Raw genomic sequence first — 18,146 nt, forward strand, 5'->3', positions numbered from 1 at the left:
CACATACATGATTGTAACAGTTATTATAAATATGGTCAATGCTACCATATAGATCATTTCTACAATCATCTAGATAGTATTCACTACAATCGGGTTGATGGTAAAATTTTTTACCATAACTAGATGGTAACTGCTATTATTTAATTTTCTCCGTGCAGTATTGATCAAGTCCAGAGATCAAATTTAGACGAGCCGTCGTTTGAAATCTTAAAATCAAAGCCAAAAAAATAAAATTCAAACAGATCTTTGTCGAGAATTACAAAGAGAAAAAGAAGATGTCATAGATAGATTTGTCAAAGACGTCGACGGACAAGATGGATCTTCCCCAGATGAGAATCATCGCCCGTAATCCACCACGAACGGGCCCATTGAGAATTATGGGGCCTGGAACGCTGCCGATTATGGATCCCATTCAGAAGGCGATGCATTGAGTCTTCACACTGTGCCATCACTTTTTATTTTGAACATTCAAGGGAAGGACACTCCGCTGTCTGTAGATATATCCTGTCCGTTTGTGGTCCGAGTCTACTCTGCTGTGCTGGTTATAGATCATAGATCATAGATCAACCGAACGGGACAAATCTCTTTACGAAGAAGATCGAACACTAACGGGTCGTTTCTCGAAGGTGTGAGTTGTCTACAATGGATCCATACTGTCTCGGCGGTACACGACCCCCGCCGAGTTTTTGGGCATAATGACCCGCTTCTTTGAACGTTTACGTTTTTCTGTGAATGTGAATTAATTTTTTTTTTTTGAATTGTTATTGGAAGGATTTTTGGTCGTTCTGTTTAAAATACGGAATTTTGTTTTGAAGAAATTTTTGATTGATATTTTATTGAAAAAATTAAAAAGTTTAATGGCTTAGTGATTCTTTAGAGAAAAAAAGATTTTTCTTAGAAGAAATCTTCGAGATTTAAGTTGGAAGTAAATTATTCTATTTTTATAAAAAGAAGATTCATTTTAAAGTATAATATATTTATTTTTGGAAGATTAAATTTATAAAAGAATTTATTAACTGTTAATATATTTATTTTTATACTCAAGGATTAAAATAATTTTTTATTAACACTAAAAAAAATATTTATGAACTACTAGCAAGCTTGCAGTCACTAAGTGAACTATAAATAAATAAAATTTTGCTTTATTAAATAATGACTTTTGTTAAATTGCACTGTACTTTCTTAACTGTTGACGTTTTTAAAAATATAAACTCATCCCGGTGTTACACTCATCAAGAGCCTTTATTTGAGTACCCACATACATTTTTGATATATTTTTCATATATACATATATATAATATATATTTTAAAGATATAAGCTCATCCCGATGTTACCCTCATCGAGCGCTTTTATTTGAGTACCCACATCCATTTTTGATATATTTTTCATATATACATATATATAATAGACATAAATATATAAAATATATGAAAAATTGATGTGGGTACTCAAATGAAAGGTCTCGACGGGTGTAAAGTCGGGGTGAGCTTATATCTGTAAAAATATCAATAGTTCACAAGATGCAAGGTCATTTCTTAATTATTGACATTTTTTAAGATATAAACTCATTTCGATGTTACACTCATCGAGACTTTTCATTTGAATATCCACATGGCATTTTTTATATATTTTATATATATGGTATTTGTGAAATATATAAATATATAAAATATATGAAAAATTGATGTGGGTACTCAAATGAAAGGTCTCGACGAGTGTAAAGTCGACGTGAGCTTATATCTTTAAAAATGTCAATATTTAACAAGATACAAGGTCATTTCTTAATTATTGACATTTTTTAAGATATAAACTCATTTTCATGTTACACTCCTCGAGACCTTTCATTTAAGTACCCACATGGAATTTTTTATATATTTTATATATATGATATTTGTGAAATATATAAATATATAAAATATATGAAAAATTGATGTGGGTACTCAAATGAAAGGTCTCGACGAGTGTAAAGTCGACGTGAGCTTATATCTTTAAAAATGTCAATATTTAACAAGATACAAGGTCATTTCTTAATAATGTATCTACAGATAGAGAATTTTCAAATGCAGCCTAAATACTTATCATAATAAATTGACTATCAGTGAAAATGACATGAAACCTTCAACAGGCACAAATTCAAATCAAGACTTTACAATGACACTAAATTTCACAAAAAAAAACCGATTTTATCATATGACTATCCTATTTCTTATTCTCTCAATAATACAGATTAATAAAAAATATTAAATCACATTTACTAAATTTTTTTTTAAATGATTGATTAATATTTTTTTGTTAAAAAATAAAATCATGATTTTTGTAACAATTAATGAAGCTTATTAAATATTAAACATTTAAAAATCCTTTTATCAGTGTAAAGTAGTTAATAAATTTCCTATGAAATTATAAAATAAAAAATACATTAGTTCAATGAAAAGTAATTCCAAAAAATCCAACAGTCAAAAATAAAAAGTAATAAACAACAAATAACAGTAAGAATAAAATAACAAGAATAAATATTTAAAAGAGATTATATATTTGTGTAAATTGTGGTTCAGCGTAAAATATGTCATTGGAGGAAGCTAGCTAGCGATATAAATAGTAAAATAGTAATAGTACGGTTTGGATAGTTTCGATGAAAGTGAGGACTAAGAAGGATTTCTTTAAAGATGGGCACGAACGACAAGTAATATAACAATGAGTAAGCATCTAAGCATCACACCAGGCTACCAATACGACAGATTAGGATCCTCATTCACTTCTTCTGTCACACCTTTGACAATGATGCGTTAACTTGGCGTCCACTGGCGCGGCAATCTGTCTGTAATGTTGCTGCTTTCATTTTACATTCCACATTTTCATTTTCATTTTCATTCTGATGCTGTTTAAACATTTGTTGGGGAAGAGGAACAGAGAACAACTCCCAGCAGGCATCATCACCATTCTTTGTCGGCGATCGCGGACATGTGCGCACAATCTCCGCTCAAGATTTAACATCCCAGAGAGTGATAGAAGATCCAATAGAAGCTTCTGCTACTATTCTTTTACATTTCCATAATCGAGGATTTTACGATACGGATTTATCGAGGTGACGAACCGAGAGATCCGGCTACGCTTACTCTCGATTGGCTCATTATGCAATCGTCGAGGAAACGATTATATTATTTTGTATTAATTAAATCGAAGATCTAGCTTCATTTTTCATCCGTCGAATTTTACGCATGTCTAAAGATTTAAATTTAAAAAAAAAATTTTTTAACACTGACATGAAATAATTTTTTTTAATATCAGATGATTTATTGATATTTTATAAAAAATTTATTGATTGTTAATAAATATAGATTTATTTAACAAAAATACTAGCAACCTTGCAGTCACTATGTGACTGCTGTGAGTTTTTAACTATAAATAAATAAAATTTTGCTTTATTCAATAATGACTTTTGTTAAATTGCACTGTAATTTTTTAACTATTGACGTTTTGAAAGATATAAGCTCATCCCGATGTTACACTAATCAAGAGCTTTCATTTGAGTACCCACATGCATTTTTGATCTATTTTTTATATATACAAATATATAAATATATAAAATATATGAAAAATTGATGTGGGTACTTAAATGAAAGGTCTTGATGAGTGTATTGTCGGGGTGAGCTTATATCTTACAAAGTGTCAATAAATAAGAAATGACCTTGTATCTTCGGAACTATTGACACTTTTTAAGATATAAGCTCATTTTGATGTTACACTCATCGAGACCTTTCAGTTAAGTACCCACATGGCATTTTTATATATTTTATATATATGGTATTTGTAATATATATAAATATATAAAATATATGAAAAATTGATGTGGGTACTCAAATAAAAGGTCTCGACGAGTGTATTGTCGGGGTGAGATTATATCTTAAAAAATGTCAATAGTTCTCAAAATACAAGGCCATTTTTTAATTATTGACATTTCTTAAGATATAAACTCATTTTGATATTACACTCATCGAGACCTTTTATTTAATTACCCACATGGCATTTTTTATATATTTTATATATATGGTATTTGTGATATATATAAATATATAATATATATGAAAAATTGATGTGGGTACTCAAATAAAAGGTCTCGATGAGTGTATTATCGGAATGAGCTTATATCTTTAAAAATATCATTAGTTCACAAGATACAATGTCATTTCTTATTTATTGACATTTTTTAAGATATAAACTCATTTTGATGTTACACTCACCAAGACCTTTCATTTAAGTACCCACATGGCATTTTTCATATATCTAATATATATGGTATTTATAATATATATAAATATATAAAATATATGAAAATTTAATGTGGGTACTCAAATAAAAGGTCTCGATGAGTGTATTGTCGGAGTGAGCTTATATCTTTAAAAATGTCAATATTTCACGAGATACAAGGTCATTTCTTAATTTTGTATCTAGATATAGCGCATTTTTGAATGCAGCCTAAATATTTATCATAATAAATTAACTATCGGTGAGAATGATATGAAACCTTAAAAAGGCACAATTCCAGGTTAAGACTTTTCCAACGATACCGAATTTAACCATAAAAACCCATTTTATCATATAAATACACTGGCCACAAAATTTTGCTTATTCTTTTAATAATATAGATTTATTTATATTGTTAAACAATATTTAGTTATTTTTAATAAATAAAAAAAATTAATCAATAACTTTAGAAAAAAAAATTTACTTCCGTAAAATTCATCTGAAATATACATTGATTTTAAAAAGTATCCACTGGATCGAAACTTCAATAAAAATATCGAACAGTTCAATTCTGAAAAATCTATTCTCCGAAAAGGAAGAAGTGTTGAAGCATTAATAAGAAGATGGTCCAAGTACAAAAGAGCACAAGGACAAAAAATGAAATATTTTTATTGTAATGTTAAAAATGTGAATGCACTTAAATGGTGAGGGATTATCCGGGCAAAGAAGATCCTCGGAAGCTCGCGCTTACAGATGCTTACAAGCTAGATGTCTATTATATAGCTATCCGGCTTGGAGAGTATTACGGTGATAATATCCTGGTAGCAGACTGATGCAGGGCTGATCATCACGCTCCGCTCGATGAGTTATTGTTGTTCTACTGCTCCACGTTCATTACCTAACTTATCCACTTGTACTTGGTTATTGATTCTGCCCCGGTTATTAACGTTGTTACCATTGTCGGCAGGTGGTAAATATTTTTCGCGTAATTATTTTAGCTTACAATTGATTTTATTTCAATTTCAATTTCAATTAAAAAAAAACCGACTTTGATACTTGATAAAAATTTTTTAAGTCTATTTTTTACACTAATTAAAATAATTTTATTTGAGAAAAAAAATTTTTTTTAATTTACTGCTTGTTTTTTTTACTAAAATTATGGATGAAATTTCGAGTAATAATCACCAATTTTTTTTTTTATTTATTAACATATTTCAAGCTTCATTTTTTTTTAAGGAGTAAAAAATTTTCAATAACTAATCTTAATTTTTAGAATAAAAAAAAATTTTTTTGAATAAAAAAAAAAATTTTTTTTAATTTGAACATTTTAAATCAACTAGAAAAAATTCTTGAATCAAATAGAATACACTTTATAATTTTTTAATTATAAATTTATAATTTATAATTACATTATAATTTTTTAGTTAAAGAATTTTTTACTTGATTTAAAATTATCAAACTCTCAAAAATTAATAATTAATTGTGAAATTAAAAATTAATAATTAATTAACTCTTAATAATTAATTGATTTTTTATCAATATGATAGAACGATTTTTTGAATTTTTATTTGATAATGATAAATTTGATTTTTAAGTTTCAATTTTTTGTATAAGTGCAACAAAAAGTACACTAAAAAAAATAACTTAATTTAAGAAAAAAATTTTTAAATGAAAAATATAATTTTTATGACCTTTAAATAAATTTTTCATGATTTAAGAATTTTTTTCTAAGATTGTTAATTTTTTTTTCACCCAATTAAGGTATCTTTTAATAAGTGCAAATAAAAAAAAAAAATAGAATCAATTCTTATTCAATAATAATATTTTTTTTAAATAATTTAAAATTAAAAACAATTCCTACCATTACAAATAGCCCAATAAATTATAATTCACTTGATGGATGCTGTAAAATAATTTCTCACGCCCAGATGACAATGATCTGGATGACGACAAGTGCATAAATAACACCAACAATAGTACCTATAATAAAATATAATGTAATATAATAACAATAATATAACAACAAGAGCAAGAAGTTTGTGTCGTGGACGGTCAGAGCGTAGTTGATGATGTCACAAGTGTAAAGGGGAGTCTCTGCTCCGTTCTGCTCATAACTAACGATAAAACTCAAGCGATAGTTGTTGTCCTCTGCTCTGCACTAGTTGTACTTCGCTCCTGTTTCTGCTGGGGGCTCGGTGATGTGTCTCAACATCAACTAATACATGAGCTAAAATAGGGTGCCGGCTGCCGGGGGATAAATCGCGACGCTTGGCCGGCCATGCGTCGCGACGACCCCAACTATGCGGTTCAATAAGACAATCCAACAAAATCACTTGTCCTAAAAGCCTCTTTCAGCAATAATAATCCCAAACATTAATAATAATAATAATAATAATAATAATAACAATGTAATAAAAAAAATTTTTTTATCAGTCTTTAAAATTTATTTCAAATATTTTATTCAATTATGAAATTTTACTTCATAATAAATTTTGGTCCTTTTTTTAGAATTTTTTAAAAAAAGCAAAATTACATAAAATTTTTTTTCTTAATTATTATAAAAATTTAACATTATAATTTTCTGGATTAAATTAATTTAATTTATATTATTAAGAGAGTAAGAAAAACTTTGTTTCCATGATAGCCATATGATAAAATCAATTTTTTTCGTAATATTTAGTGTCATTAAAAGGGTCTTGACTCGAATTTATGTCTTTTCGAGGTTTCATATCATTTTTACCAATAGTCAATTTATGATGAAAAGTATTTACGCTGCATTCGAAAATGTTCTAACTCTAAATACATAATTACGAAGTGACCTTGTATCTTGAGAACTATTGACATTTTTAAGGATAAAAGTTCACCTTGACATTACACTCATCGAGACCTTTCATTTGAGTACTCACATCAATTTTTCATATATTTTATATATTTATATACTTCACAAATATCATATATATAAAATATATAAAAAATGCCATGTGGGTACTTAAATGAAAGGTTTCGATGAGTGTAACATCAAAATGAGTTTATATCTTAAAAAATATCAATAATTAAGAAATGACATTATATCTTTTCAACTATTGACATTTTTAAAGATATAAGCTCATCCTGATGTTATACTCTTCGAGACCTTTCATTTGAGTACCCACATCAATTTTTTCATATATATATATATATATATATATATATATATATATATATATATATATATGTATGTATGAAAAATGTATCAAAATGCATGTGGGTACTCAAATGAAAGGTCTCGATGAGTGTAACATCAAAATGAGTTTATATCTTAAAAAATGTCAAAAATTAAGAAATAACATTGTATCTTGTCAACTAATGATATTTTTAAAGATATAAGTTCATCCCGATGTTACATTCATCGAGACTTTTCATTTGAGTACCCACATCAATTTTTCGTATATTTTATATATTTATATATTTTACAAATATCATATATATAAAATATATAAAAAATGCTATGTAGGTACTTAAATGAAAGGTCTTGATGAGTGTAACATCAAAATGAGTTCATATTTTAAAAAATGTCAATAATTAAGAAATGACCTTGTATCTTGTCAACTAATGATATTTTTAAAGATATAAGCTCATCCCGATGTTACATTCATCGAGACCTTTCATTTGAGTACCCACATCAATTTTTCATATATTTATATATATTATATATATGTATATATAAAAAAGATATCAATAATGCATGTGGGTACTCCAATGAAAGCTCTTGATGAGTGTAACGTCGGGATGAGTTTATATTTTTAAAATATATATTATATATATGTATATATGAAAAATATATAAAAAATGCATGTGGGTACTCAAATGAAAGCTCTTGATGAGTGTAACATCGGGATGAGCTTATATCTTTAAAAGCGTCAATCGTTAAGAAAATACAGTGCAGCTTAATATAATTCATTATCTAATAAAGCAAAATTTTTTTTATTCATAATTCACAATTCACGGCAGTCACATAGTGACTGCAAGGTTGCTAATTTTTATTATTTAAAATAAAAATTCATTTAAACGCAGTTTTTTGATTTTATTTTTCAAAATTGCTATAACTTTTAAAAGAATTTTTTAAAATAATATAAAAATTTTATTAAAAAATAAAAATTAAATTAAATAAGTATTAATTTAATGATTTCAGGTTCGTGTCCCAGGAAACGGCGTAAGAGGATGGCTGGATGCCTCGCATGAGCCGAGTAATTGGCTAAAATACATTCGCAGCACTGCTAGTCCACATGCCGTCAATATGCGCCACGTTCTCGTCGCCGGGCAGGTAAAATAATTTATCAGTTATTCATAATTAATTTAATCAATACCATCTGTTTTTATTTTAATAACTCACTTCTGTTGGCGATATTTGTTTTATTGGTTTCAAACAACCGAGGACCGACACGTGCCATTTGCATTTTATATTTATACTTTCATATTCATTAATTATTTCCAGGAAAATTAATTTCAAATTAAAAAAAAAAATAAAAATAAAGCAATAAAAATTGACATATGTTTCGACTCTGATATCGATGAGTTTTCTCGATACAAAATTATTATTAACTCCAAACTTCAGAGACAGTAGGTCTAAAAGGGCGCTAGGGGTGAAGGGTGAGTTAATAACTGGACGGGATACACTATAAGTTTACGACAAGTATTATCGCACCCACATCATGCGTTGTCCATCACACAAGTCGTGTGTCTCGCCGACACATTCTCTGGCCTTAGCGCCCCTGGTTCCCGGTTTAACCTTCTACCCTTAGATTATACGCGACTTCTTTACAGACTTTACGCTTCTATTCCATCATTTTGTATTTTTTTAAGTTTTTAATTAATTTTTATTTTTTAATAAAATTTTTAAAAAAGTAGAAAAATTTACTATGAAGTAAAATTTTTTATTTAAATTATTTAGTTAATTAAATATGATAAATTATTTTATTTTATTGAATTGTTTATAAAATTTAACTTACAGCAATAAATCTTATAAACATATCAGTCAGTCTTATTTAACACAACGTTTGGGACGTCATTTTTTTTTTTTTTTTTAACAAATAATGAATATTAAAAATAAAATTTGAGGATTGATCAAAATTTTTTATTAAATTATTATTATTACTACTAGCAACCTTGCAGTCACTATGTGACTGCCGTGATTTATGAACTATAAATAAATAAAATTTTGCTTTATTAAATACTGACTCTTGTTAAATTGCACTGTATTTTCTTAAATATTGACGTTTTTTAAGATATAAGCTCATCTTGATGTTACACTCATCAAGAGCTTTCATTTGAGTACCCACATGCATTTTTAATATATTTTTCATACATACATATATATATATATATATATATATGTATATATATATATATATATATATATATAGCATATATATATATATATATATATATATATATATATATATATAAAATATATGAAAAATTGATGTGGGTACTCAAATGAAAAGTCTTAATGAATGTAACATCGGGATGAGCTTATATCTTTAAAAATGTCAATATTTAACAAGGCACAAGGTCATTTCTTAATTATTGACATTTTTTAAGATATAAACTCATTTTGATGTTACACTCATCGAGACCTTTCATTTAAGTACCCACACGGCATTTTTCATATATTTTATATATATGGCATTTGTGAAATATATAAATGTATAAAATATATGAAAAATTGATGTGGGTACTCAAATGAAAGGTCTCGACGAGTGTAATGTCGGGGTGAACTTATATCTTTAAAAATGTCAATAGTTCACAAGATACAAGGTCATTTTTTAATTACTGACATTTTTTAAGATATAAACTCATTTTGATGTTACACTCATCGAGACCTTTTATTTGAGTACCCACATGGTATTTTTTATATATTTTATAAATATAGTATTTGTGAAATATATAAATATATAAAATATATGAAAAATTGATGTGGGTACTCAAATGAAAGGTCTCGACGAGTGTATTGTTGGGGTGAACTTATATCTTTAAAAATGTCAATAGTTCACGAGATACAAGGTCATTTCTTAATTATGTGTCTAGAGATAGAGCATTTTCTAATGCTACCTTATTACTTATCATAATAAACTGACTATCACTAAATTTCACTAAAAAAACCGATTTTATTATATGACTATCCCCGACACAAAATTTCTCTTATTCTTTTAATAATATAGATTATTAAAATGTTTAAATTTCAAATAATACACTGATAGAAGGATTTCTTAACATTTAAGAAGATTTCTTTGTATTTAAGAAATCATTTCTTAAACATCATTTCTTAGTATTTAAAAAATATTTCTTTGTATTTAAGAAATATTTCCTAAATACTAAGAAATATATATATTTTTTAAATAAGGTAAAAGCCCCAATATATGATCATGTACCAGTATATGATCACTCAATGTATTTGTATACTTATATTTGTGAATATAGATATACAAATACATGGAGTGATCATATACTGGTACATGATCATATATTGGGGCTTTTACCTTACTACGAAATATTTCTTAAATATTAAGAAATATTTTTTAAATACTAAAAAATGATGTTTAAGAAATGATTTCTTAAATACAAAGAAATCTTCTTAAATACTAAGAAATCCTTCTATCAGTGTAATAATTGTGGTATTTTCACCTGAAGATGGTATAAGATTTCATACCGAAAAATATTGTGGTGAAAAATTAATAATAAAAATTAAAGTCTTTAAATTGAATCGGGTATTTGGGCTAAAAATAATATCGCTTATATTAACAATAATATTAATAATAATACTAACAATAAAAATTTAGACTAAATTCTGATAAATTAAAAAAAAAAATTGATTATGTATTTTTTGAAAAAATTAAATTCACAATTTTGGGATAAAAAAAAAAATTTTTTTTAATTAAAAAAAAAAATACTATTCTTAATTTGTTTTTACAAAATTCTAATTATTATAAATATAAAAAAAATTTTTTCAGATGGTTTACGAAACACTGAGAGAAATTTCCTCAGGTGAAGAGCTTCTGATGGGGTTGAGAGAGCCGCTCCAATTGCAAGACATGCTGGGAGAGAACACCACCGAAGACAGGACAGACCGCGAGACTGGTGAGTAAATCGAGTAGGCCTTACATTATTGGTAGCACGCGACACATACATTACCCACAATAATGTAACAGAGCATACTATTCAGCCGGATATAGAATACCTGGGAGCTCGGTAATCCACTAAATCAGATACAAATCGAGCTCGTGTGCATACAATTACGATACTGACTGCCGACTGGTGACTGGTGACTGGTGACTGCAAGCAGGCAGGTGATGGTTAATGGCAATTGTAACGATACTGGCACTCTCGGGGTTCATATATATATATATAATACGAACGAGGGATCGAGATCGAGGACAAGTGGAGGGTAAATCGTGTTCGGAATATTCTACTGTAAAAAGCCATCATGACTTGCTCGTCATGGCTCTGTGACTCCCGTCGTGATTCACCTGGACACCGTTTCACCACCTACCGCCTCCACGCTCCGCACTCGACTTTTTAATGCACTGATTATCTAACGATTACAATATAACTACGACTATAGCTATAACTATCGTCCCCGCGTGTGCCGCGCACAATACACTATTCACCACCTCGATCCCACTCGACAGATTAGTCGTTACTCGATCTACTTTGATGCCAAATTGACCCTCAACCTTTTTTATTATTTTTTTTTTTTTTGTAAATTACCAACGGCTGCAAGAGGTCAAAATATTATTACTTATCCACAATCATCAATTAACTTTACTGTAATTTTTATTTACAAAAATAATAGTATTTAATTATTTTTTTTTATTTTTATAAATATAAAAATAGATTTTCTATTTTTTTTTTATTGGATTATTTATTTAAAATTTTTTTTTTTAATAATTTCTAATAGTTTATTAATTTATTAAATTAAAAAATATAAGAAAATTAAATTTATAAAAATGATAAAAAATATTTTTAAAACTAAATGAGTTTTTTTTGCTTATATTTACAATTTGCACCATCAAATAAAATATATATTCCATTATAATCAATTTTTATTATTTATTTAATTTTTTTAGAATTTTTTTTTATAAAGAAACTTAATTTTACATAATTAAATGGATTTTTTTTATTCAAATTTTAGAGTTGTATAAATTTGAAAGTAGAATTTTTATACTTATTTTTAATTAAAAGCTACAAATTAATTTTTATCGATAATTAAGCAAAAATATTAATTATAAATAGTGATTAGAAACATTAATGTTGTATTTAATGAACGCTTTTAAATTGTTAATAAATATTTATTATAAATATTTGTTTTAAATATTTATTATTTAATAAATATTTATTGTTAAAAAATCTTATTAAAATTTAATACAGCTTATTAAAACGTAAAAATTTTTTTCTAATAGCCTATTATTTATAATTATAGATTTTATCAATTATTAATTTTTTTATCTAAGAAGAAATGATGAAAATGAACTGTAATAATTTGAATGAAATAATGAATTCTAAAGTAAAGTGCAAAATGATAAAAAATATTTTTAAAACTAAATAAATCTCTTTTGCTTATATATACAATTTGCATCATCAAATAAAATATATATTCCATTATAATCAATTTTTATTATTTATTTAATTTTTTTAGAATTTTTTTTTATAAAGAAACTTAATTTTACATAATTAAATGGATTTTTTTTTATTAAAATTTTAGAGTTGTAAAAATTTTTAAGTAGAATTTTTATACTTATTGTAAATTAAAGACCACAAATTAATTTTTATCGATAAATAAACAAAAATATTAACCATAAATAGTCATTAGAAATTTAAAAAAATTTTTTATTAAAATTTAATACAGCTTATTAAAAAGTAAAAAATTTTTCCTATTAGTCTATTATTTATAATTATAGTTTTTATCAATTATTAATTTTTTTGCCTAAAGAAAAGTGATGAAAATGAAGAGTAATAACTTGAATAAAATTATTAACTTTAAAGTAAAATACAAAATATAATTTTATATTAATAAAAACTATTATTGATATTAAAAAAAAAAATCAATAAAAAAAATAAACTAAATAAATGAGCAATTAAAAAAATTTACAGGGTAATAAAAAAATCTTAATCCGTTAACCGGCTTCTTACCCCAATTTAATTAACAAAATTTTTTGGCTCTCTCGAGATAGTTTACGAGGCGCAAATGTCGTAATAGTTATCGAGTTATCATAGTTGTAATTTTGTTCGGGAGTACAAACTAGAGGGTGGTTAAATGTGATCCCCAGATGTCGCAGTAATTAAAACAAAGCTTGTATTATTCCTTGGAGCAAAACTTTGAATTTGACTCGCGTACCGGCGATTTAAATTTTAATAAAATATCACAATATTTACAAAGTTTTGCCTCCCCGACGCCCTCCGAAAAATAATTCAATTGACTTTGCCATTAACTTGCTCGCAATCGCAAATGTACTCTAAATTGTTGATGATTATACGTAAATGGTTTTAAATTATCTGGCTTTGGGTGAAGCAAAAGCTGCCCCGGAAACAGCCGCCGGTTCCGGTTAAATGTTTACGTGTAATTATGGAAGCGACTGTCCGCCTACGGATGTCAGAGCGCAGGGTAGAAGGTATAAAGTAAAAGCAGAAGGTAAAGGGTGTCTTTATTTTCAATAAAAAAATTTCAAAGTCGGTGAAAATAATTCTGGAAAAATTAACTAATTAATTTTTAAGCTAGAAAAATTGAGTAAAAAAAAATAAAATAAAAAAAGAGAGAGTAGATGATTGCGTAAAAATTTGTAGAGAATCGAGAATAATGATATCAAAGACCCCTTTACCTATACAACCCTTGGGTGCATCTGCGTCTGCCAGCAGCCTCTTTCATTTTTTGTCTGGCTCTGCCTCCACGGATTCGTTTTAACACGCCTACGTGGGGAGCGTTTCTATAAGGCAGATACGCATTTTAAATGCCCGACAGATTTGTAAGCACACAATAAGATATTATGCTCTACACATCACCCAACTTTGCATTTTGGCACGTGGCATCTGCAAAAAGTTACGACTCTTTTTTTATCTCAGTTTTGTTTGTTAATATATTGGATTTATTAGGCTGGAGAATTTTTTAAAAGTTAGTTTCTAGGAGTCACGCTAGATGGCCAAATTTTCTCACTTGTACGGCGGCTTAAACTGGGGATTTATATACTAGTTTAATGTATCTGATTTATATACGATAATTAATTGAAATTTTAAATAAATTTTTTCTAATCTGTTATAAGGAAAAATGTAAACTGTAATATTCACTCGGATTCCGGTTAATTTTCATAGTTTCAAACAGTAAAGCGGACATCGGGGTGGCAAAAATATAAATATTACAGAACTTAATGTAGAAAGTATAAAAGCCACAATTTATAATTTAATATCCAAAATAAGTGATTAATAGCTGCCACTAAAGTAAATAACGACTCTTTCATCTTAAAAAATTACAGTTTCAAACAGTAAAATTGCCATTTCAATATATAGTCCATATTATGAGGAGAAGGGGAACTTAGATGAAAGAGAAGGGGATTATTTCACTCTGGGAGAATTTAACATTTGAAACAGTAAAAATTCTACTTTTAAAATATACATTTTACCAGTTCAAGCAAGTCAATAATTAGTTTGATTTTTAGCGTTGCGTTTAAAATTTACCATTTTACTTTGTAGATATTGACATTGCTTGTATTAGAAATTTATTAACTTTATTTTATACTTTTTACATATCATAAGATCATTTTTTAGGTACGGAATGATAAATATTAAAGTCAAAATTCTTAATTATTATACTTTAACATTTTCGACATTCACATAGCGAATATTACTGTTTGAAATAGTATTTTCTTCCATGTAAAGAGTAAATTGTAACGTTTAAATGGTAAATACTATATAGTGAATAGTAAATTCACGATTTTACTGTTTGAAATGATAATTTTTAGCAGTTGATCATTACTTATTATTAATCGACTGTTATTTATTACAGTTTATTTTTTTCCGTGTAGATAATAAAAAATATATTTTTAAATCCCGAGTCCTAGTTATTGAAATTTCATTATGTCTTTATTATTATTGTTATTGTTATGGTTATTATTAATATACTGTGAGCTCCAGTCTATTGGAATCACATTGTCAATTCTCGATCTTGAGTCGCGTCTTTCGGAGCTTACTGAGTATAATAATGAGTAATGATCTTTCCGCTGACGGGGTGTCGACGCATTTTGTCAAATTTTAACTATGGGAATTAAATATCAAGATTTTTTATTTATTATTTATTAGATAAGATTTTTTTGTTTATTAATATATTGGATTTATTAGGCTGGAGAAGTTTTTTAAAATTAGTTTCTGGGAGTCACGCTAGATGGCCAAATTTTCTCGCTCGTACGGCGGCTTAAACTCGGGATTTATATACTAGTTTAATGTAGCTGATTTATACACGATAATTAATTGAAATTTTAAATTAAATATTTTAAATAAATTTTTTCTAATCTCTTAGATAATAAAAAATAGATTTTTAAAAATTTTTTATCAATACTCTGATAGAAAGATTTTTTGATAAATTTAATAAGCTTTATTAACTATTAATAAATTTATTTTTAATATCAGATGATTTAATAAATATATATTGATAGTTAATAAATATTTTATAATGAAAAATAAAAATTTATTTGGAGCCTTGAATAAAAAGTGTTAAAATTTTATTTAGACACTTTTTGTAACCTTATAGCTTGAATTGATTAAAAAAATTCCAACAAATTGGGTTAATTAACAGATTTTTTATAAAGAAAATCTAACAAATAAAATAATTTATGAAAAATTATTATTATGGATTAGAGAATATTTTTTTTTGATAGAAATTATTAATGTAATATTGCAAGCAAGAAACATTCAATACTATTTTTTAACTATTAATAAATATTATTTTCTCTTTGAAAGTAAATTTATTAAAATTTACAAGATAATAGCTTATATTTAATAAATTTTTTTTTCAAATAAATAAATTTATTAATATAAAAATATTAATTTTAAAATTTGTTTTTTTAAATAAGGCAAAAGACCCAGTTATTGACACTTGCAATTTTATTCTAATTAAAAAAATAAAATTTTCTCAAAAAATCAATTATCTCAAAATTAATAATTCAAAAATTTTGTATAATTTAATTAAAATAAAATTGCAAGTGTCAATAATTAGTTCAGTGTCAATAACTGAGTCTTTTACCTTAGTCACTTATCCACTGAATAAAAAATTATACTCTTTAGTTTTTTTAATATTGAAAATTTTCAATCAAATATTTCCTAAAAATTATTCAATATTTTGAAGAATTTTTAACTTGATAAATTAACAAATTATATTTTACAAAATAATATTTTATATAATTTAAAAAATTTATTTTCTTCTATAAAAAAATAAAAAAAAAATACATTTATGAACAATGAATTTCAAAAAAAAAGTTTTGAACCGCAAAAAGAGGCGTAGTAACAAATGTTATGGCTAGTTTATCACTTGCGTAATATACAGCTTGTGTACAACGGGATCAATGTTAAACGCAGTAATATTTTATATTTATACAGCCTATATCAATCTCTATAAATGTATATCTATGTCTATGACGCTGATTGTGCTCAATATCTCTATTAGGGTTTAGATAATTTATGACTTTCATTGTCGATTAACACGCGCGTAACGGGGTTAAAAATGTCGCAAAGGGGTAGCCTCTAACAAAAGCCACGCGACAGGGGAGGATTTCATCTCTCATCTCGTATCTCGTGTATGATCTAATTCATTCGACTAATGATCCACAAATAAACTAATATAAGCGAAAAACATTACTTTCATTTATTTAAGTTGCATGCAATATAATATATATAACAGTGTATTGGGTATAAATTAGATGTAAATAAGTACAGAGGTGGGGTAAACGGTTCAGGTGTTATGTAAAAGGATGTGTACTCGTATCGGAAGAACGTTATATATTTATATATATATATATATATATATATATATATATATATATATATATATATATATATATGTATATATATATATATATATATATATATATATGTATGTATATAATATGTATATATATATATATATGTATATATATATATATATATATATATATATATATATATATATATATATGCTATATATATATATATATATGTATATATATATATATGCTATATATATATATATATATATGTATGTATATATATGTATATATACATATATATATATATATATATATGCTATATATATATATGCTGCTATATATATATGTATTAAGGACGTGACATTGATTTCCGTTACTTTTTCCCATGCAATACAAATGTAAACGCAAACGGCCAACTGACGAACTGACGAAGTGACTTTACTTGGCAGGGGGTGCTGTTGATTCTCAGTAGATGCCCACCTGTTGACTTTCCGCAACGTGACTCCAGCCGATTCTCTTCGAGACTTTATTAACATAATATTCCAACAGCTTGCTATCCTAATTTTTTATTCCTTTTTAACTTTTATCACACGCTGACAATAATCAACTCTAATTTCATTTTAAGTTTCAATTATTTTTAATATTTGTTGTAAGCTAGATTCAAAATTAGACTTTTATAAGAAAACATTACGTATTAATTAGAATTCATTTTTATAAAGTTTTATTTTTTAAGTAAATTTTTATTTTTTTTTAAATATTTTAATAGGGTAAGTGTGGGTATTACTGCAGGTGTAGATATTACTGTAGATTTTCTTCTTTTAATTATCAATAAATGGGTTATGACTTTTTTGATTAAAAAAAAATTATTTCTGTTAATTTAAACCTTTCGGAAAATAACCGCATAGTGGTTTTATAAG

The 18,146-nt window shown here is 26.2% G+C and overlaps 1 protein-coding gene across 5 annotated transcripts in view; it reads left to right on the plus strand.

Moving 5' to 3' along the window:
- LOC123272549 (histone-lysine N-methyltransferase MECOM-like) overlaps positions 1 to 18,146 on the plus strand; it is a 149,364-nt gene that overhangs the window by 112,513 nt on the left and 18,705 nt on the right. For all 5 annotated transcript variants that reach the window (XM_044739413.1, XM_044739414.1, XM_044739416.1 and 2 more), the window contains exons 4-5: positions 8,418 to 8,549; positions 11,236 to 11,362. In XM_044739413.1, the coding sequence (XP_044595348.1) occupies positions 8,418 to 8,549; positions 11,236 to 11,362 (259 nt within the window). The remainder of the gene's footprint in view (positions 1 to 8,417; positions 8,550 to 11,235; positions 11,363 to 18,146) is intronic.

Source organism: Cotesia glomerata, linkage group LG10 (assembly GCF_020080835.1).
Source record: "Cotesia glomerata isolate CgM1 linkage group LG10, MPM_Cglom_v2.3, whole genome shotgun sequence".
Lineage (NCBI taxonomy): Eukaryota > Metazoa > Arthropoda > Insecta > Hymenoptera > Braconidae > Cotesia > Cotesia glomerata.